Source organism: Leptidea sinapis, chromosome 17 (assembly GCF_905404315.1).
Source record: "Leptidea sinapis chromosome 17, ilLepSina1.1, whole genome shotgun sequence".
NCBI classification, from domain to species: Eukaryota; Metazoa; Arthropoda; class Insecta; order Lepidoptera; family Pieridae; genus Leptidea; species Leptidea sinapis.
Window position 1 is genome coordinate 6,017,708 of NC_066281.1, and position 22,750 is coordinate 6,040,457.

The 22,750-nt window shown below is 34.8% G+C and overlaps 1 protein-coding gene across 4 annotated transcripts in view; it reads left to right on the plus strand.

Annotated features, from left to right (window-relative positions):
- Nucleotides 1-16,746, plus strand: part of LOC126969230 (myrosinase 1-like) — a 28,089-nt gene extending 11,343 nt beyond the window's left edge. The window contains exons 1-6 of one of the 4 annotated variants that reach the window (XM_050814580.1): nt 11,027-11,063; nt 11,288-11,424; nt 13,607-14,277; nt 14,373-14,690; nt 14,761-14,999; nt 16,531-16,746. In XM_050814580.1, the coding sequence (XP_050670537.1) occupies nt 11,032-11,063; nt 11,288-11,424; nt 13,607-14,277; nt 14,373-14,690; nt 14,761-14,999; nt 16,531-16,687 (1,554 nt within the window). In that variant the 5' untranslated portion in view covers nt 11,027-11,031 and the 3' untranslated portion in view covers nt 16,688-16,746. Of the gene's footprint in view, nt 1-3,082; nt 3,299-11,026; nt 11,064-11,287; nt 11,425-13,606; nt 14,278-14,372; nt 14,691-14,760; nt 15,000-16,530 lie in introns of those variants that run through there. The other 3 variants (XM_050814582.1, XM_050814583.1, XM_050814581.1) reach the window with 3 other exon arrangements.
- The last annotated feature ends 6,004 nt before the right edge of the window (nt 16,747-22,750 follow it).

The window sequence follows — 22,750 nt, forward strand, 5'->3', positions numbered from 1 at the left end:
TAAATACGGTAAATTCCTCCATATTCTTAGCGCCCTGTAAGGAAAACGAGGTAATAATAGCAATCAACTTTTTAAATAACCCCAAGACTATACAAATGGGTTAAGTTTTTTTTTGTGTTAATTCCGCCAATATTTGTCTTTAAAACAATTCGACACGTGTTTCGCTTCAACACGAGGCATCCTCAGGACGTGTTGTCTCGCCAAAATCTGGCACGAGACTCTTTTTCCCCTTTTAAAACACTCTCAAGTGAAGCTTGAGATTGTCTCTAACTGAAAACCAATATCGGCACTCTTCGTTTAACCATATTTGTTTACATTTATTTACGGCTACAGTACTTGCGCGTGAATTGTTTTAGATCGGATGTTGATGTAATTAGGGATGACTTTTAGATGTTTACACTGTTGATTGAACCAAACGTTTTGGGCTGCCAGACGCAGAAGCTTGGTCAACTTGATATTGTAAAATTTCGCATGTTCAGCTGTACCTGCCGATTTAAGAAAATTTATTGAATTAAGCGTTACTTTGCGGAAATCCATAATTATAAAAATGATTTAAGTTTTCTTTAGTGTTACTAATTCAATAAACTTTAACCCTGTTGGTCATGATAACACAACAATCCATGTTATAAAAATATGCGAAAATGCAATAGTTGCAGTTACGTACGTACGTTACGTATTTAATCAATTTGTTCCAATAAGCAAATGTATTATCAGTAAATTAGACTCGGACCATTTTGGTCAACTAATAAAAATTAAAGACATCAGATCTATTCTGAAAAAAAAAACAAGTTAAATGTACTCCTGTAACAAATTATCACTTAAATCAATTGAAAAATTGCCTCAGTTCCAATTCTCTATTCCAACCTCAACTTAACTTGGATGCCAATGTAATGTACAACATATTTTTTGAATCATTTACTAAACTGTTTAACTCTTATTTTCATTTCAAAATCATTTATTCCAAAAAATACTTTATCTTTTAATGACTGGGCTTCCGTCAATTTACACAAACGTAGACAAACATTGTATAACTTATATGAAGAGAGGCGATTTAATACAAGTGCAAAATTTAAAAATTATGTAAAAACGTATCTTAATGTAATACAAACTTTAAATTTAAGCATGTTGATCGCAAAGAGATTATTAAAACGTTTAGACTAATTAGCGTTAAGAAAACTAAAGATCTCTGGGAAATCTCTGTTAACGTAGTGAAATTTGTAATAGAAATTGTAGCCACAGACTTAGCTTTCATTTTCAATAAGTGTGTAGATTGCGGTATATTTCCAAACCTAATGAAAGAGAGCAAGACCACTCCTCTATTTAAGTCGGGAGATAAAGCTGACCCCACAAATTTTAGACCCATATCAGTACTACCAACCTTTAGCGAGATTTTCGAAAAAAATATGTAAATGCAATTATGATCGAAAATGGCCTGAACTACTTCGAAAAAAGGATGGAACGGCCGTGCAGCTTGTTTTTGCTCAACTTGGCGGGGGCACTGCCATGAAACCAAATATATAATTGACATTGATAGTAATCTAAGACACAATAATGATAATTAAGCTGGTTTTATCGTTTTTAAGAGTACAATATAAAATTTATATATTTTTAATATAATACATATATTTAAAATAATACATATTATATATTATTGCCAATTAAGTGTTTTCTATTCTATTCTATTGTAATTGATCTCAAAGTACGTACAATGACCTCCTTCTGTTTTTTGAATTCGCCTGGGAACTGAGCAAATTCATTCAAAAATCACAAAAAAAAGAGAAAAAGGTATAAATTAATAATACAAATAAATATAATGTTTATTTTAACAGTATTAGTAATTTTTCTGTATCTTCATAGATACATACATCTTCATAGATATAGTACCCCCTACTAGGCTCTGTAAAATAAACAATTATTTTGCATGCGATAGTATTAAATTTTACAATAAATTACCAAAAAGTGTATCTGAATTATCTATAAATAAATTTAAATCTTTTATTAAACGCAGACTTATGTCGAAGGCTTATTACAGTATTGAAGATTATGTAAACGATATTATAATATGGAATTAAATAGTATTCTAGTTGTTTTTTATGGATTATATGGTTCAGCCTTGTGTTGTTTCACTGGTTTGCATTGTTTTGAAAATATGTTTAAACTTTTATGTAGTTAATATGTATGTAACTTAATTGTATTTTTAGTGATTGACGTTGACGAGCAGTCTTTTGATTTTATGTCAATATAAATATTTTGACTTTGACTTTGACTTTGATATTTTGAAGTGATTTATGAATAGCCTTCTTACAATGAATATAATTTAGGGGATAGATGTTTGCTATTGCGTTTAGTTTATTGTAAAGGTATTGTAAATTGTAAAAATCCTAGGAATACATAAAACTTTGATGTAAAAACAAGGTTTGTTTTTGTTTTTTGAGGACAAACAATATCTTTGCGTCTCTTATCAATTAGTGCATTGCTGTAGGGAAGGTCTTGGTGCCGTTTCAGTACTATGGTTTCTATACTATGCTGCTATTGTAAATAACTGTTGAACAGTTAGTACTTGGCATGATTTATAGAGGATGTTGGTAGGAAAAAGGAAAGGGCCGTTAGTAGACACCTTAAGAATAGCTCTCTGAGCTCTCTCGATACTTAATAACAATGTTTTTCGCGCACAACCCCATGTGGTAATACAGTAACTTATAATTGATTGACACAGAGCAAAGTAAGCTTGTGTAATTATTTTTGTGTCTGCTATATATCGTGTAATTTTTAAAGACATAAATCAACTTACGAATTCTACTGCACAAAGCTTCGATGTGATATTTGAACGTTAGAGTTTCATCTAATATGATACCCAGATATTTAATTTTTCTCACAATATTAATAGCGGAACATGTGCATTGCTTATCAGTGGGAGCGCTACGATAATGTGCATACATTATTGGGTTAATTTGGGTTGATTAGATATCGCATCATATTAGATATAGCATATCGAATAGATTGCGCATCAAAATAAGCCAACAAAAAAATTCTTTAGTTTCTACAAAATACAGAAGTTACATTTTTACTTTTTTAATTTCAGGGAACGTTTTGGGATCTACGAAATAGATTTTGAGGATCCAGCCAGACCTCGTACTCCACGAAAATCTGCGTATGTCTATAAAGAGATTGTTCGTTCTCGGACTATCGATATGAATTACGAACCTGACATGTCTATTCCTATGACTATTGATCCTTGATGTCGTTGCGGGCAAAACTTTTGCTCTGAAACTTACTTGAATAAAACAATGATTATAAAGCTTTTTTTATTTTAAACTCAAATCAAACTAACTATATTTATTACTATTGAAGCCAGTCTAGGCTCCACACTGCAAATTTATGTTATGATGTGCGTTGGGAGTCTGCGGAGATGATGCTTTTTAGCATCTAAAGTATGTGATCTCAGTGAGTGAGCTCTGGTGTTGATAGGCCTTTACCACCGGGCATGTAGATGACGATGTCCACTCGGACCGTATCCGTCGCCGCCGACCGGTTGGCGGAGGGGTGCCGCCCTGAGTGTGGCCGCGGGTGGATGGAACGGATTTCCCCATCCACCCGCCTTAGTGGACAGCCGGGAAGGGGTAACGTCCGCGTGTACCTGGACGTCGCCTAATTGAGAGTTTATTTAGAAGATGGTGCCCGCGCTTTTGCGGGCACGCGCCAGGAGAGGAGTACCGGATGTGTTAATAACGCCGTTCCCAGACTCCTTCTACCAAGGTGCGGTATAGTACACCGTGTGGCATTACCGAAAACTCCGGTGGAGTGACGGCCCGCGGGGGTTTCCACACGTATATAAAAAAGGATATCATCTCCTTGGCGCTTGACCTTGGTCAGGTTTCTGGACCATAGTTCACTTATAACGTTACTCGATACAACTCTGGTGGTGTACATGGTGGAGGTGACTAACAAAAGTTTGCCCCCGATATTGCTTAGATCACATATTTTGCTCTTTGTAATCCAAGCCTCATCGATTAGGGCTATGGTCTCAGTATTATCCTCAAGCATCCGGTTAAGGTAAACCGTTGTGGTATAGCAGTGCTGTAGGTTGGTTTGTATGATTTAAATGGAGTGGAGTGGAAAGGCAGGCTGTTGAGCAGAAAACTCTCCTCCAACTCTTACATTGGTCGTCATCGGCTCCACCCTCATTGAAAGTGACGCCTAAAGTATTGGGCTTCTTCCAAATCGACATTTAGTTCTAGACTAGACTATCTTAGTTAGGCTGCTTAATGAGGCTGCGGTGCCAGGTCCGATATTATTTTCGGTGGCTCGCTACCCTTACCTATCTCAACAGAGAAATCCACCAAGGCATACAGAGCCATATTTGTACGCCATCTACCCACAGTGCCTAATGTATTTAATTTCTATGCTTGAAATCATAATTATACGTAATTGCAAGAAGTACTTGAGTTTCACTTAAGAATTTCTAAACTTGAACTCTAAACAAATTTTGGAGATCGTGACAGGACAATGTCAAGAATATTCGAAGATGAAACAGTAAGGTATGTTATCATAAAATAAAATTTGAATTTACGAAAATCAGTCAGACGAGAATTGAAGGAGCCATGCCTTCCTGGCAAACGAATCGGCTAAAGATCGTACTGGAACGCCTATACTCTTCAGCATCAGCAGGTGTTACCTAGGTAGGTATGCACCTTCCTTCAATTAAATGTTATTTAATTCTGTATTTCCCTAATTCCATAGCTTTTTATGCTAATAATCTTAACTATATTACGTACATTTAAGTTTACATTCATCATTAATGTCGGCAAACTATTACATAAAGTATTTGCGTAGTATTTGCTTTATTTGAATATCACGCCAATTTGCCGATATTTTCAGAAATAAATCTGGATACTTCTAAATATACAATTCTTACTATTCAAGTCTTCTGAAAAACATAACCGTGCCAGTCTCACTGATCCAACACTGCTTTCAGATAAAGGCCATGCCCCCAGATGATTCCATCGACAGGAGGAGCGTACGAATGCAAAGTTTTATTTGAATATGGAGATTATAATTTCTCAGCAACAATAAAAAAATTAACTATAACCGAATGATGTTTTTGTACGAATATATTATATACATGATCGAGTCGCTACAATTGAAGAGCGCGAAATTCTAGATGCAATCTGCCTTATATTACGACCAAACAACAATACAATAATTCTAACTATAATATATCCTTCTCCCGGGTATAAAAATTTTGACAATTTTATTCAATCACTGCATAAAGTATTACTAAAATACTCTTCTACACAAAACATTGTAATATTAGGTGACATAAATATTGATATTGGTGAAAATTGTACAGACGTAAGTAGCTTTATTTTTTTGGATATGCTTGCCTTACATGGCATTATACCTGCTCACACTTTCCCAACTCATAACAAAACGTGTCTTGACCATGTATTGTTAAAGACGAAAAAAATCTCATAATTCTGCAAACTTCCCTTACTGGCAAAGAAAACTAAATACGTCAATAATGAAGGCCTATCTTATGATTAAAAACATTCAAACTTTAACCCTTTCCACCTGTTTCAAAACGTAAATGCTGCTACTGAATTCTTTATAAACACACTTCTAATATTACTTGCGTCCAATTCCAGAAGGGTAATTATTTCAAGGCGTAAAAAAAATATAGCCATGGATAACACCTGGTATTTTGAAATGTATTAAAAATCGTGACAAACCTGTATAAAAAAAAAAAAAAACAAAAAAGCAGTAATCTAATTCTACACACAATATACAAAAGGTATAGTAACTGCTGTTCCAGTTTACTAAAAAACTAAAAATATATTATGAAAATTACACTTACAAGGTGCTAAAAACAATAAACAATAAAAAATTATGAAAGACTATGAAAGGGATCAAGTATTCTAACAAACACAACCACTCTAGCTTAGATCTATGTACACTTTATCCGCGACAAACAATTAATATTAATATAAATCAATTCGTTGCGTATGTTGGAAAAACATTAGCTGAAAAAATAACCGAAAATATTAATAATCAAACTACCCCTACAGCCATGAAGTCTCAGCTCCACTCATTTGTTTTGTTCCCAACCAATACACATGAGGTGTCAACAATTATAAAAAACCTCACACTTAATACATCCGCTGGCCTTGATGGATTTTCTGAAGAAATATTAATAACCTGTGTGGGTACCTTATCCTAATGTAGAGTTTCTTGCGTCGCTTCTTCTCTCTCAGAGCGCCATTTGTTGCCGAAGCGGTAGTAGTATCTAGTATATTAGAAATAACATCAAAAATACTTCTAAAGGAATCAAATTTTGTGAAAATAAATGCCTTTTATGCCTTCTATCTCAGCTAATAACATTTATTTGCAATTTAGCAATGTCTATTGATGCATACCCGATTCATAAAAGTGGGGACAGAGATTGTGTCAATAACTATATATATAATTTATATATTATTTTGATACTCCCCACAATGTCACATTGTGTGCATAGTTATGGGACACTTGAAATAATCGTGCGACTGAACGCGTTGATTCTTGTGGATTTTCTACTACGTAGTTAATATTCACCAAAAGCAGCACATGATATGCTTAAATTACACGTACCAGTATCTTCCATTGATTTGAAATTTAAGTATGTTAAAGGTACAGATATAATAAAAATCTTCAAATTAATTAACCTAAAAAATAAAAGACCTATGGAGCCATTCGACTAATATTGTAAAATACATACTTGACACTATAGCACCTGAATTAGCAATTATACTTAAGGAATGCATAGATGAGGGTGTGTTCCCTGACCTCATGAAATACAGCAAAGTTATACCTTTATTTAAATCGGGCAATTCCTTTGACCCTGCTAATTTCAGGCCTATTACAGTGCTACCTGTTTTTAGTAAAATTTTTGAAAAACTTTTGCTTCAACAGCTACAAATGCATTTTTGTAAATTAATGAACAAAAATCAAATCGGTTTCACTAGGGGCTTATCAAAAATTAATGCGGGTACTAGACACATTCAGCACAACTTTGACGACTGCGAAGAGTCACAGGATGCATTGGGCATTATTTGTGATATGTCCAAAGCATTTGACTGCGTCCACCGTGAAATTTTACTCCTAAAACTAAAGCATTATGGAGTGAAAAATAGAGCCCTAAATCTGTTAAAATCATATTTAAACGAAAGAGTTCAGATAGTCGATGTAAATGGCAAACGGTCTTTGGGTAAACCTGTGGAAATAGGTGTTCCACAGGGGTCTATTCTCGGTGACATTCTTGTTTCTTATATATATTAACAATCTACCGTTTGTGGTAGGTGATAGCCATGAGATTATATTGTTTGCTGATGATACTTCATTTATTTTTAAAGTGAAGCGACGTGTAGATATTGATGACGAGGTAAACAATGCACTTTCAAAGATAGTGCGTTGGTTTGAAACGAATAATCTGCACTTTAACAGTAAAAAAACAAAGTGTTTACGGTTCATTACACCAAACACAGTGGAGGTACAAAACAACGTACTTATAAATGACCAGAGATTGGAACTTGTAGACACTATGGTCTTCTTGGGTATCACGTTAGATAAAAAGCTTCAGTGGAGTCCACATATTGCCCAACTAGCAGACAGGCTCAGCTCTGCAGCATATGCTGTTAGAAAGATTAGAGAGTACACGAATGTTTAGACCGCTAGATTAGTGTACTTCAGTTATTTTCACAGCATCATGACGTACAGTTTTTTTTTGTGGGGTCATGCTGCTGACATTGATATAGTGTTTGCACTGCATAAGAGAGCTGTTCGTGCTTTATATCAGCTTGGTTATAGACAGTCTCTAAAAAAAATTAAAGAAATAAATATTATGACTGGTTCATTGTCACTACATTTATGAAAATTTAATATACGTTCATAAAAAGCGTCACCTTTTTGCTCTTAATAGTGATTTTCATTATTATAACACTAGAAATAAGAGATTGCTTGTAACTAATTCTAGTAGGCTTCTTAAGATACATAATAGCTTTAAGGGTTAATGTATACACTTTTATAATAAAGTCCCAGCCACTGTTCAGGCATTATCTATCAATAAATTTAAGTGTTTTATAAAAAAATGGCTCTTTCGTAAACCCTATTACTCCACAGCTGAATATCTAAGTGATCGGACAGCCTGGGACTAGATTATGATTATTTTTTAGCGATAGAAATGACTGTACAATATTGTATATTTTTATTGAAAAGAGCGCAAAAAAAGAATGCTGGGAGAGTTTCTTGCGCCGCTTCTTCTCTCTCAGAGTGCCATTTGTTTCCGAAGCGGTAGTAGTATCTAGTATATTAGAAATGACATCAAAAATAATTCTAAAGGAATCAATTTTGGGAAAATAAATGCCTTTATGCCTTTAATAATATTGTTATCTAAGTCATTATCAAATTCTGGAGCTCACGTTCTAAAACCTTTTTTCTGGTAAAGGATCCATAATTTATCAAATTGTTATCCAGCTTACGTCAATATGTACCAGAAGGAACTTCTCTATCTGAGTACAGCTCTCTTCTGTAGGCGATAACGGCCGCCCTATTGTTACAATCATGTTTGTAGTACATTTTTAACATGTTCCTCTTTTCTGTATTGGAATATGCCATTTTTCAATCAATAGATGCAACAATCATTATTATTAACACAAATTGAAAAAACACAATAAATTGGCGGGAACGAGAACCCGCGATAAAGAATTTGAATTTAGAACGAACACCAAAGAGTATCTTTCGTTTTGTTTTATTTAATATGTTGCTTTTCAGCCAGTTCAAATCAATACGATATTGAAGGTTTACTATTAATTTGAAGTGGTAAGATAATTAACGTACACGTGCATCTACTTGAAATTCATCATTATCATATCATACATAATTATAAAATGATAAGGCTAAATTGAGTAGGTATTATTCCACTGAAAATAAGGAAAGTAAAACCTTTCTATTATCTCATACTTAATGTATTGGAGTGTTAAATGTAAAATTTTTCCTGGCCACACTCAACGATTATACCATGGAAAGTCCAAATTGCATGTGCTATATATTTTTCCCCAACTTAATAAAATGGCAGTTTAAATATAATGATGATAGCATCTATGAGTAGAGAAGGAACTTACAAAATTTTAAGTAGCGTTATTAGATTTTTTAATAATGAATCCTGACTGAAAATATCACTTGTTGAAGTGAAACTCATATAGAATACCATAATTGGCGTATTCTACCGTTGATGGGTGATTGTAGTTGGTAGTAAATAATTACTAAATAAGATCATTATAAGTAGATAGTAGTAGTTGAAAGTCGTTACTTTTATGGTTTTATGGTCGCTGGCCAGGATTTATTTTTGAAATTTATAGTTATATTCTAGTTTCCTCAGCAGTTGTAAACTACTTCTTGATCAAACTTTCGACTGCATATTTAATTAGCAAACTTACGTATCGTTGGGGTATAGGATAGGGCCTCTATTATTTTTGCCTATTTCATGAAATTTTGCCCTGTCATAATATAAATATAATATCCGGGCGACCGAGCCTTGCTCGGATTTTTAACAATGTACAAAACTTGAACAAAAAAAACTAATAGGACATCTGGATTTAAACCGGGGTCTTCTGCTTTCCAGATCACCCAATATTCCTGAGCTATTAAATTGTTATATACAGCGTGTCCCAAGTTATGAGACATGAAGGGAAAGTACCTTAAATATCGAAGATAGGCTATTTTTCTGAAAGACTTTACGATATTTTTAAAGAATGAAAGAATGGCAAAAAACTAATAACTCTTCTTAAGTAACATTGTATTTTAAAAGAAAGTAGTCAATTAAGTGGGTATTATTTGTAAATTAATTAATTGAAATGTGATATCTCTGGTCTTACGCAAATCGGCAATCTTTTAATGAGGCCGCTGCGTGTTGATTTTCTTATCATTTTATGATGAATACTCGATATGATATGGCACAATTCTGTTTGTAACTCAGCCACGTTCTCGTATCGCTTTTTGTATAGCATATCTTTCACGTATCCCCAAAAGAAGAAATCTAATTGTGTAAGGTCCGGGGATCTGGCCGGCCATCTAATCGGTCCATTCGTACTAATTCAAGTAGGAACACATTTATTTTATGTTGTTCCTTTTTTTTAAAATACTATGTTACTTAAGAAGAGTTACTAGTTTTTTGCCATTCTTTCGATTGGCATAGAGGGTGTTTTTTTTTACATTTCAGTCGTTTCAATTCCCAGACGAGGCAAGTAATTTTTAGAAAATCTTTGAATGCAGAAGTACTAACTTTTAAAAATAACATAAAGTCTTCTTTCAGTAAAATAGCCTATCTTCGATATTTAAGGTATTTGCCTTCATGTCCCATAACTTTGGGACACCCTGTATAGTGGCGAAATTAACCTTTGTATTCTAATGTTATTGTACCTGATTCTCATTAAAGCACGGATAAAACTATATTTTTTTTAATTGAAACCTTGATTGATTTATCGCCCCCGAAATCACCTGTATACTTAATGTTATGAAAATCGTTGGAGCCGGTTCCGAGATTCAGATTATATGTATGTATACAAGAATTGCTCGTTTAAAGATATAATACTAAATTAATAATATTGTACTACAAAGCTGTGGAATGAGCTTCCTTGTGCTGTGTTTCCGGGACACACAAGGAAAAGTGCGTACACCTTCCTTAAAGGCCAGCAACGCACCTGTGATTCCTCTGGTGTTGCAGGGGAATGTGGGCGGCGGTGATCACTTAACATCAGGTGACCCGTACGCTCGTTTGTCCTCCTATTCCATAATAAATATAAATTAATGTATTTTACGTTAGAAGTATTTTGTTCAAAATATTTAATGCGATAATGATCTTAATCACACATATTTCTTGTAAACTAACAACAATAACATCTATTCAGTCAATCTTATCTTAAAAATGTTAGTTGATTTCGTAGATAGTATAAGATATAAACTCCTATATAAACATCTTGGTCAAATAAGACTTCGCTAAAGATGATTGCAAGAATGAGAGCTTTTGTATTTAGGTATGTAACGTGTTTTATATACTATATTATTATAAGTATGAACTTTTAATTTTGTTACGCCATATGCTCTACCCTATGTTGAGGTGCAGTTCAGAATTAGGAAAACCCAAAATTACCAAGGAGTTCCATTGTGAATATTTAGGTATATTTTTCCAGTATTAGTAGCCCTAGACATTTTTTTGTAAGCAAACAATTTTACTTCCTACTTACTTTTTTCTTTGCAGATATTTTGTGATCTTTTGTATTGCATTTGCATCCTGTAAAGAGACTCCACGGCAAGAAGTCAGACGTCTTCCAGATGGGTTGTTACTGGGAACAGCAACGGCGGCATACCAAGTAGAAGGTGCATGGAATGAAGATGGTAAATAAAACTATTATTTAGATCATACTTTACATTTCTAGGTTGCCGTTAATAATGCTACATGTGATGTGCTTAATTTTTTTTTTGTTTTTTATAGTATTTTCCCTCACTATTTACCTACTTTTTCACTCTTCGGAACCCTGTTTCTGAGGGACACCTGAAACCCATTGACTCTCTCTTTAGGGATCGTAAATCGTATTTCTCTTTTCCTCAATATCTAATTTGGGAAAAAAAAATCACACACTGCATTGTGATTAGTTCAATATTGTGGACGTCAACAAATCATTTTTTACCTTAGTGGAATGTGAAGACGCATTGTTGTCCTTCATACAACTCTGCTGCGTGAAAGTTTTTCTAACGAACACTAAATTGCAGGATCTGTCAACCGTTTCTACGGATGCTTCAACTTTTCAAATTTCAAGTGTACATGCAACTTTTTTTGCACCAGGCTCATACTGACACCTAATACAATATAAATCGCTTACATGGAATTTATGTTTCAAGTGTCAAATGGTGCCAGTATAAGTTTCGATAACAGCATTAGCCAGGCGACCTTCACGAAATTCAAGGGCTAAGAGATGTAGTTTCACCATGAGAGTTTATTGAAGTCCATGGTGTATTAATACTCCGCTTGGTATTCTCCTCCCGTGACAGCCAGGTCACGTGAGACCTCAACTAAGAATACGTCAGTGATGCGGTTCTCAAACTATTTTCGAGTAAAAGAACCGTATAGACTTGCTATAGATGTGAAGGACATGGCAACAGCGATGAAATGGCGAGCTGTCATTATCAAATAATATATTGAATCGGGACGTGTCTAAGGTCATCGTGGGAAGTGTACGGAGTATTTGCTAAATTTTTTACGAATATTTCTCGAAGAAGTTAATACTAGCATATCTGTTAGTTAAACTGATTTTATTTTATTTTATTTTTTAGCACAGTTAATGGCAGATATTACGACGTAGGTTATTAGAGATGACAAATTATTTACAGAGTATTTAGAAATAACAATCAAACAAAATAGTCATTAAAGATTTAACTGTATTCAGATTTCAGATTTCAAAAAAGATTTTTATAAAAGATAGGTTGGGAAAAAATTTTCATCGCATTATAATAACTCAGGATTTCTTCAAAATTATAAATCATTACAATATTGTGCACCTTATGAACCCGTTGCTATAAAGATTTTGGGACGTCTGATCAATAAACGCGACAAGTATTCATAGTCTTCTCTTGGTGTTAACCCGCCTTAAGAATTTTGCCGTGAGGCAGTATGATAAGAATGTAAGCAGTACTGTGTTTCGTTCTGAATAGCGCCGTAGCTATTGAAATTACTGGCAAATGAGTCTTATCTTATGTCTCAATGTGATGAGCATAGTTGTAGTGATTTTTTTATATTTCAAGAATTCTGAGCGGCACTGCATTGTATTGGGCAGAGCGCATCAATTACCATCAGCTGAATTGCTGCTCTTTTCGTCCTTTAATAATATCAGTTGTTGGTTACTACCAACTCAAGATCAAATCGATGGTTCTGCCCAGCGGTTCTAGCTTATAATAAACAATATCCTTGCCATAGTCTGTGAAGCCTGATCGATCTTTGACCACGACATTTTTGAGACGTTTTTGTCGTACATGAACCACATTTCATCACCAGTAATCGATCTCTTCAGCAACAATCAATTTAAATACGTCTTATTTAATAATCGCCAATAAGTATATATTCATTAGTGAGCTATATTGGTGTTATTTTGGTGTGCCTGAAGCTAGAGAAGTCCTTTTCATGGGATACAACTGTTTTGTTCAATTACCAGATGGAAAACGCTTGAACAAACTTATGCTACTCTTTCTCACACTGCATTAACGTCACAGTTTCTTAATTTATTGAATTCATTTCTTATCCTTCTTCATTAGATTCACTCATATTGATTGAAAGGAAAATAGCTGGAAAAAGGCTAGAAATAACATTAATGGAATAAAAAAAACCTTAAAATTATGTTTCCTTTTTTTAAATTAAACCCTTTTAATGTCATGAAAATCAGGCATATTCAAAATACTACACCCAGATAGATTTATACAATATACTATAATATGCTTAACTTTTCCCCGACCTGTTATAATAAAAAATAAAATGGTGGGAACGAAATAAAACAAGCAAGCATTTTTATGTGCATTATGGTTGCAGGTAAAACGGAAAACATTTACGACTATCTAACGCACACTAATACATGCTATGCAACGGATTGTGGCAACGGCGATGTGGCTGCTAACTCTTACCACATGTACAAACGAGATGTTGAAATGATGAGAGAACTTGGGATTGACTTTTACCGATTTTCTCTTTCTTGGAATAGACTGCTTCCTACGAGCTTCCCAGATAAAATCAACCAGGCTGGTGTTGACTACTACAATAATCTTATAAATGAAATGCTTAAGTACAATATTGAACCTGTGGTTACTCTATTTCATTGGGATCTACCCCAGAAATTACAGCAGCTTGGTGGGTGGACTAATCCCCATGTTGTTGACTGGTTTGGAGACTATGTGAAAGTAGCATTTGAATTATTTGGAGATAGAGTTAAGTACTGGATAACAATAAATGAGCCACATCAAGTTTGTTATTATGGATATGGTACTGAGATGTTAGCTCCAGCATTAAACCTAACTGGTGAAGCTGATTATTTATGCGCAAAGAATTTACTGTTAGCGCATGCACGAGCTTATCATATCTACGATCAAGAATTCAGACCTAAACAAGATGGTATGATATTTATCACAATCAATACCGAATGGTATGAACCTGCTAGTGATAGTGATGATGACGTTGAAGCAGCAAATGATCTTATTCAATTTAGGGTAACGTTAAACAATTCATCTTGCTATATGCTTTACAACTTGACTACAATATTATATTTTGTGATACTAACCTTTTTCGTGTGTACTAATTTTAGTGGGGTCAATATGCTCATCCCATTTATTCAAAAAGTGGCGATTTCCCTGATGTAATGAAGAAAAGAATAGGCGAATTGAGTGAAAAGCAAGGCTTCTTGAGATCCAGATTGCCTGAAATGTCACAAGAAGAGATAGATTACGTTCGAGGGACCTCTGATTTATTTGGTCTCAATCATTACTCTACATATTTCTCATACAGAAATGTATCCACTGAACAGTACTATAGCCAAATTCTTGGTCCATCATTTAACTCAGATTCTGGTGCCTTGACATATCAACTACCTGAGTGGAGAATTGGAGAATCTCCTATCACTATGGTAAGATTTACTGTATAAATTTTATTATAATACCTAATATTATACATACATAATATTTACACTATTACAGTACGTGCCATGGGGCTTTTACAATCTTCTTACATATATACGGAACGAATATGACAATATACCAGTTTTCATAACAGAAAATGGAATGGCTACTCATGGTGGGTTAATTGATAATGACAGAGTGACGTACTACCGTGGATATATGTCTGCCATGTTAGATGCCATAGAAGAGGGTTCAAATATAATGGGATACACGGCTTGGAGCCTGATGGATAATTTTGAATGGTTGAGGGGCTACACGTAAGTAAAATATATATTTTTTTTATGTATTTATTAGGTTTATTTACAATCACTTACAATAATACACACAAATATAAAAAGTAGAAGTAAAAACTAGAAATTAAATGTAGTGATTATAAATAAACACAGCATGCACAGAAATAATCTATTTTAAGTATTATATGGTATTCCGTATAGTAAAGTTTAGAACTAAGTAATTTTTTTTAATGATAATTTAAAAAAATATTTTATACTGAGATACATTAATTTACCAATGTTGGTGCAAATGGTCTTGCCGAATTGGCTAAGTAATCAGCAAACATGTCGATATCAGCTAAGCTATAAAAAAATTAAATTTTACATAACCGTGGGACAGGGGAATTGGTACCTAGGATGGTTCGACGAAGTGGAGGACAAAGTGGAGTAATAGGCTTATGTGGAATTGTTACTGGTACTCTTAGGACAAATTTATTTAGCAATTTGGGGCAGTTGATAATGCTGTTCAGTTCGTTTCCAACGGGGGATGGTAAGGATCAACACTACTTAATTCATTAAATGACTTGGAAACTGCGCAATCAATATATTTTGTTAACAACTAAGTCTAAGATTTTACCTGTTTCATTGACAACATCATTGGCTTGATTAAGCTTATATAAATAAGTAAAGTCAACCAAATGCTGACCCAAACTCGAAACAATATAGGAATCTTTATTTTCTCTAATTAATGACCAATTCACACAACTCAAATTGAAGTCACCTACTATGACAAATATAGAGTTATTTTCACATACAGAATTCCATTTATCTAAACAGTGATCCAGTATATTGTGATTAATAGTGGTGGGAAGTACACGGCACACAGAGTCATTCGGTTTTTGAGATTTACGAGTAGATTTAGGAAAATCGAGGGAGTTACAGTTATTTTCCTTGATAATATGATTATGATGATACCTTCACTAATATGATATCTTCTTGCAAACAATAAACTATAAGGTATTTGAGAAAAAAAGCTCTTTATCTCAAAATGCCATTTTCTTATAAAAATGCATAAATTTTTACAAGAAATTGTGGTTATATAGTTAACATTCAAGGTATGTAATACAGAATAATTATAATTAAGCTAGATTAAACGTTATTTAAGAAAATGTTATACATAATTATTGATCTCGAAGACTCTTCCCTATTTTGTAGTCGCCTGGGAACTGAGTAACTAAGCCAACGAAACATTTCATTCAAGTTTCAAAACAGCTGTGAATACTAATAAATCGAATCAAATGAAATCTTACTCACTTTATTAATGAAGATTTAAGAAGTAAATAACATTAATGTCAAAGGTTTTCTTTTTTTTCACATTTACCACCACTTTGGAAAAGATTGAGATTTAAAGAGAAGAAATGGTAAAACTCATTGCCACTATTTCAAATCAACGTTTAGAGATTCCTAGTTTTACAAATCATTTCAATTAAAATATATTTATTATAAAGTGATGATTAAAAATACTTAAACGTCATAACAAAATACAGAAATAATATTTTTACTTTTTTAATTTCAGGGAACGTTTCGGGATCTACGAAATAGATTTTGAGGATCCAGCCAGACCTCGTACTCCACGAAAATCTGCGTATGTCTATAAAGAGATTGTTCGTTCTCGGACTATCGATATGAATTACGAACCTGACATGTCAATTCCTATGACTATTGATGCTTGATATTTGTGCACCCACATTACTTCAATTCTGAAATTTATTTGAATAAAGGAATGATATATTGATTCTTTGATTTTAAATTCAAATTTCTTCTTTGATTTTAAATTCAAATCAAACTATATTTATTACTACTTAAGCCATTCTAGGCTCCACGTAGGATATATACTCTTATTTATTTTGAAGTCCATAATATGGTCAAATCAGTGGTCCAATACTTATTAGTACTAATTCTATATCAAAATATTTCTAGTTCTACGTCAAATGCTAACGGAATAAGTTCCATAACTTTATTTCTCATTAAGACAATCGTCACTTACATGAGAACATAAAATCAGTGAATGAGAGGGGAATTTGCTAATTGCTGCTTTCCGGTTTTGAGGCGGTGGTCCAAGTTACAAGATATTATGGTTTATTGTTACTATATTAATATGATTTTATTTATTAAGCTTATTGTGTAGCTGTGTACCTGCAAATATTACATCATTTTTACCATAGTTGGTTCTAATCACGGAAAAGAAAAAACTAGTGGAAGTGGCATGTGGGCGTTACCCTGTCGCCACTATTGTGTACAAATGTACCTACTCGAGACTCAAGTGTGACCAGTCATTGTCATGTCAAGTGAAGCATAATTACCGTAAAAAAATACAAATATGCCTTATTGTGCCAATTTAGACTGTAGAAATTATAGCCGCAATAAAAATATATCCAATGAAGGGATTTCCTATCATCGGTTATCATAATTTTCCGATTTAAATACAATTAATATTTTTTATGTGTTGTGAAAAAAATACAATTAAAAATTAACCATTATTATACGACGTACATTTCCTTATTATTCGGTTCATTTACCTTTACGTTTAATTGACGTAACTTATGTTAGAATAATAATAAATATCTTGCTACTCAGCAAGTGCATGCAAGTACATATCGATAAAATTTTATCGAAATATATTTTATCTTTAAAAATTATGCAAATTTATTGAAATAGGCGTTACTTTGCGGAAATCCATAATTATATATATCTATATAATTATATATATTATTATATTCAAGTATTGCTCTTTTCCATGCATCATGCGATAAGGGTGTAAGTAAGCAAAATGTTATAATATGGTTGTGGTAATTGTGTACAAGAAAGCCTACGATAAATTCAAATGAATACTTTTAATTGTATCTTAGGTACAGATAATAATTATTTAACCAATATGTGTAAGATTCCAGTTAAAGTAAATTTTAAGCGTAAGTTGTAAGCGTTAATTTTAAAATATGGTACAAACAGTATTTTTTAATTATAGTATATTTGGAGTAGAGGAAATACGTCATAGAATTGTAAAAAAATATATCAAAAACCATGAATTCTGGGAATATTTGCCAACATTGTAGCTTTGTACATCATAATATAAAATATCATATATCATAAGACTAACAAGATTATTAATACTTCATTAGCACTTATAGCTTCACTTTTTATTAAACATTCGTTACTGCTTGTTTTGGAAATTTTCTTTCCACACGCGCATTACGTATGGAAGCAGTAAGGTTTATAAAATATCATGTCTTACTGGCCCCTAGGTTTATTCAGACTAACGATGAATACTTACTTAAAAAGCTATGTTTTATGCGAGTATTGCTTCCTAGGTAAATATAATATTGTAATTGTAACTTTCCAACACTATTCGTGTAGAAAAAATATTTTATCGATATACACTTTATCAACCCTGATTTCTAGTTTTCACTTACTTATACGATATGTTTATTCATTTTCGTACAACACTAGGTATCTTGACAGAAGTTAAATCCATGGTTACAGAGTACCTATTACTTTAAGTTTTATATGTTTATTTTTCGCAATTTAAGAAAAAGTTCTGAGGTTGTCATAATCACTTTAAGAATATGTGATTAGCGTAATTGTATTAAGTTCGAAATTGATGTAAATAAAGTTTTAGTTTTTTCCTTATTGTGAATTTAGGCCTATCACAAAGCCGGAAATAAAAGTGTGTATTACATATTTAATTGATAAATGTGTAAGTTTGGCGACATCGGTTTCCATAGTAAAATGACATGATGCCGCTTCTACTACATAGTTTTTTCTGAGCGGTGGTTTTAATACTAAGTAATACAAGGTGAATGGCGCGACTTAATACATATTTGTTGGTATTGTGTTTTTTTGTGAATGTTGTATGTGAGCGAATGAGTTTATAGTATCTTATATATAAGTATGCATGTGAAGTAGTTCTAAAGTTGAGTAATGTTCAATAGTTTCGTTTCTTTGTAAATAGTTTCTGAAGGGGTTAAGTAGTCATAATTATGTAAAATTTAATTCGGTTTTGTTGGGTTTGGATTGGTTTTATATTGGTCTTACCTGTATTATCCCATATTTCAATGAGGTAAAGTAAGTGTGGCTGAGCAGAGAGCCTACTAGAGATGAAAGTTTGTTTTTTATATTTATTAGGTGTAATTCCCGTGTTAAGTGGTTAATGAGTGTCAATCCAAGGTATTTTTTTTTCATAAGTCCTTTGCAATACTTCGCCGTTTATGGTTACATCAGGAATGTTAGGTAGTTTTTTATTTTTTTATTTTTAGCACTAAATATCATATATGATGTATTGGAGGCATTGATAGTTAAAAGGTTACATTGAAACCACTTTTACAGTATATTTAAAATCAACTTGTGCATTTTCGATTACTTCTTCTTAGTTTTTCCGAATTAAAATATACATGTATAGTCTGCATAAAGGGTAAGATGACCCTCAAACCTGCTTTATGTATGTTATTTACGTACACCAGGAATAATAAAGGTGCTAGAAGGGATCCCTGAGGAACTCCGCATGTCAGCAGCTTGGATTTTCTTTGATAAGCTCCAATTTGTACAATCTGATTCCAACTTTTTAAGTTTGACTAGGATTTTGTGTGCAGTTTGTATTATACTGTTCAACGACGTAGTTTTGTATTAGATATTCTTGTACGTATGTATCCAACCTTATCCAGGTTTCAGTTAGTAGAACTATGTGTATACATTTTTTAAAGGAATGTAGAATACAGATGAGTTCGTCAAATTTACCTGGACTCCATATTATGCTTCTTACGTTGGCGTAGAAAAAGTTAAAACTTGACTTACAGGAAGTTAACATTTTGGTAACTGTCAACTACTTGATATGTCATTGTGTTGACTGTTTGAGTTTGCTATTGAGTTTGGTTGTCATATGTAGTTTTTTGAAACATTGATTTCAATAAAGGCATAAAAGGCATTTATTTTCTCAAAATTGATTCCTTTACAATTCTTTTTAAGGTCATTTCTAATATACTATATACTACTACCGCTTCGGAAACAAATGGCGCTCTGAGAGAGAAGAAGCGGCACAAGAAACTCTCCCAGCATTATTTTTTTGCGCGCTTTTTAATAAAAATATACAATATTGTACTGTCATTGCTATTGCTATAAAATAATAATAATCTAGTCCCAGGCTGTCCGATCACTTAGATATTCAGCTGTGGAGTAATAAGATTTACGACAGGGCCATTTTTTAATAAAACATTTAAATTTATTTATAGATAATGCCTGAACAGTACCTGAAAGTCCCAGCACTATAAAAATGTATTTATTAACCCCTTAAAGCTATTACGTATCTTATGAATCCTACTAAAATTGGTAACACCCAATCCCTTATTTCTAGTATTATAATAATGAAAATCACTATTAAGAGTAAAAAGGTGACGATATTTGTGAATATACAAATGATTTAAGTTTTCTTTAGTGCTAATTCCGCCAATATTTGTTTTTAAAACAATTCGACACGTGTTTCGCCTCTACACTATGCATCCTCAGGACGTGTTGTCTCGCCAAAATCTGGCACGAGACTGAATCAAATGAGTTTTTTTTTTTTTTTTGCGCCCAAGCAAGGGAATGGGCTACCCTCCGGGATAACGACGGGAGGGAGGTGGTGAATGCTCATGCATACCAACGCAGCCTAAGTCTGCGTTGGTTATGTGGGACTCACGTGAAAACCTAGGTGCCTACCCACTAAACACCACCTGCAGTTGGCTTTGGGCAGGTGCCCTCTAAGCCTACATCGAAGGCGACCTTCTCATGGGGAGAGAGAGGCGCAAGCGGCACTCCCTATGGAGTTTCCGCTGGGATATTGCACAGAGGGTGCTATCTAATTGGGACTAGTCACATCAGAAGGATGATCACAAAATAGAGGTGAATCTAAATGCGTCTGATTGTCCCCGGATGCCAAGAGGCGTTCCAGGTCAGACGAGAGTTTGTTAGGGGAATCGGAGAGGGCGTGTCTGGGCCTCCTGACTTGATAACGTGAAGGAGGGGGGGTATAATCCGCTGCTTCCTTAATCAGGGGATTTGGGTGATTGTCTGAGGACTTAAAGAAAGTTTCGGACAAGCACTTTAGGTGTTGTTGGATGGTGGGGAGCTCTAAGTCCCGGTGAAGGTCTGCGTTTCTAACGCACCAGTGGGCATTGACAGCCTTACGGCAGAAAATGGATTGGACTGTTTGGAGTTTATCTATAATATTGGGTTTCGCATGAGCGAAAACTGGAGCGGCGTAAGTCATAACCGGTCGAATGCAAACCTTGAAGAGTGTTCGCTTGTTCCTAAAAGACATTTTACTGTGCCTACCTAACATACTGTTTAGGCGGTACAGATAGAAGCGGGCGGTTCCGGTCACCTTCTTGACGTGAGGCCTGAAGGTGAGTTGGGAGTCGAGGGTCACACCCAAGTACTTGGTTGTGGACCTGAAGGGGATAGGGGAGCCTAATAGATGAATGGGTCGATCCCGGCAGAAGCGTCTGCGCTTATAATCAAAACGGACTGCGGAGCTTCTATCCGGGTTGACCTCAATACGCCATTTCCTAAACCAGTCACCTAGCTCATTAACTGAGCGTTGGAGCCTGGAGAGGACTGAAGATATCTGTTGGGACTGGACGTAGAGAGCGGTATCGTCAGCGAAAAGAGAGAGTTGGACTCCATTTCTAGGGATGGGAATATCGTTGGTATACGATATGTATAGAAGTGGTGAGAGCACTGAGCCCTGTGGTACCCCAGCCGTGAGCAGGCGAGGGAGGAGAGGACACCTTCGTATCTGAAACGAAAGGTACGCTTGTGAAGATAAGAAGCTACTATGCGGACTAATCGGGATGGGAGGCCTAGAGCGTGGAGTTTGTATATTAGGCCTTCGTGTAAGACTTTGTCAAAAGCCTTGGCGACGTCGAAGAAGACTGCGATTGTCTTCTTACGTTTGGTATAGAACCCGCTGTAGATGTACTCTACAATGCGGTGGACTTGCTGAGGACAAGAGTGTTTAGCACGAAAGCCGAATTGTTGATTTATTATTAAGGGAGGGCCGTCCGTTGGAAAGAGATGCTTTCTCATACGGAACAGAAAAACCCGTTCAAAGACTTTCCCCATAGCCTTGAGGAGGCTGATGGGGCGATGGTTGGAGGGGATATTGAGGGGTTTTTCTGGTTTAGGGATCCCTATAACTATGGCCTCTTTCCAAGCGGTTGGAAAGAAGCAGTGGTCGAGGCAGGCGTTGAAGAGGAGGACAAGAAAGAAGATCACCTGCTCGGGGAAGTGTTTGAGCGCCAGGTTGGAAATACCGTCGGCTCCTGGAGCTTTGCGAGGTCTTAATCCACGGATGATGGATTTAACCTCCTCTACAGTAGTTGGAATGGGATCGTCGGTGAGAGGGATTGAGTTCAGACGGCTGACCTCATTCTCCACCGACGCTACGTGGAGGGGTTCAAAAGAAGAAGTGCTGGGTGAGCATTGTGAAGCAATGCTTTCAGCAAAACACTCCGCTTTATCCTTGTCCTCGAAAGCTGTACTGCCGTCGGGGCGTATCAAAGGCGGAGTGTGGAATATTGCGTCAGTACGAAGGGCTTTCGCCACTTTGTAATACGCCTGGTGTGAAGGGGAAATGTTCTCCATGAGTGAATCCCAGTTGGAATTCCTCAATTCGGAGAGACGTAACCTAACTTGGCTCTGGAGGAAGTTAGCGCGTGACCTATAGTTGGGCGTTGGGTACTTGGCGGCTCTTCTGAGAGCTGCAT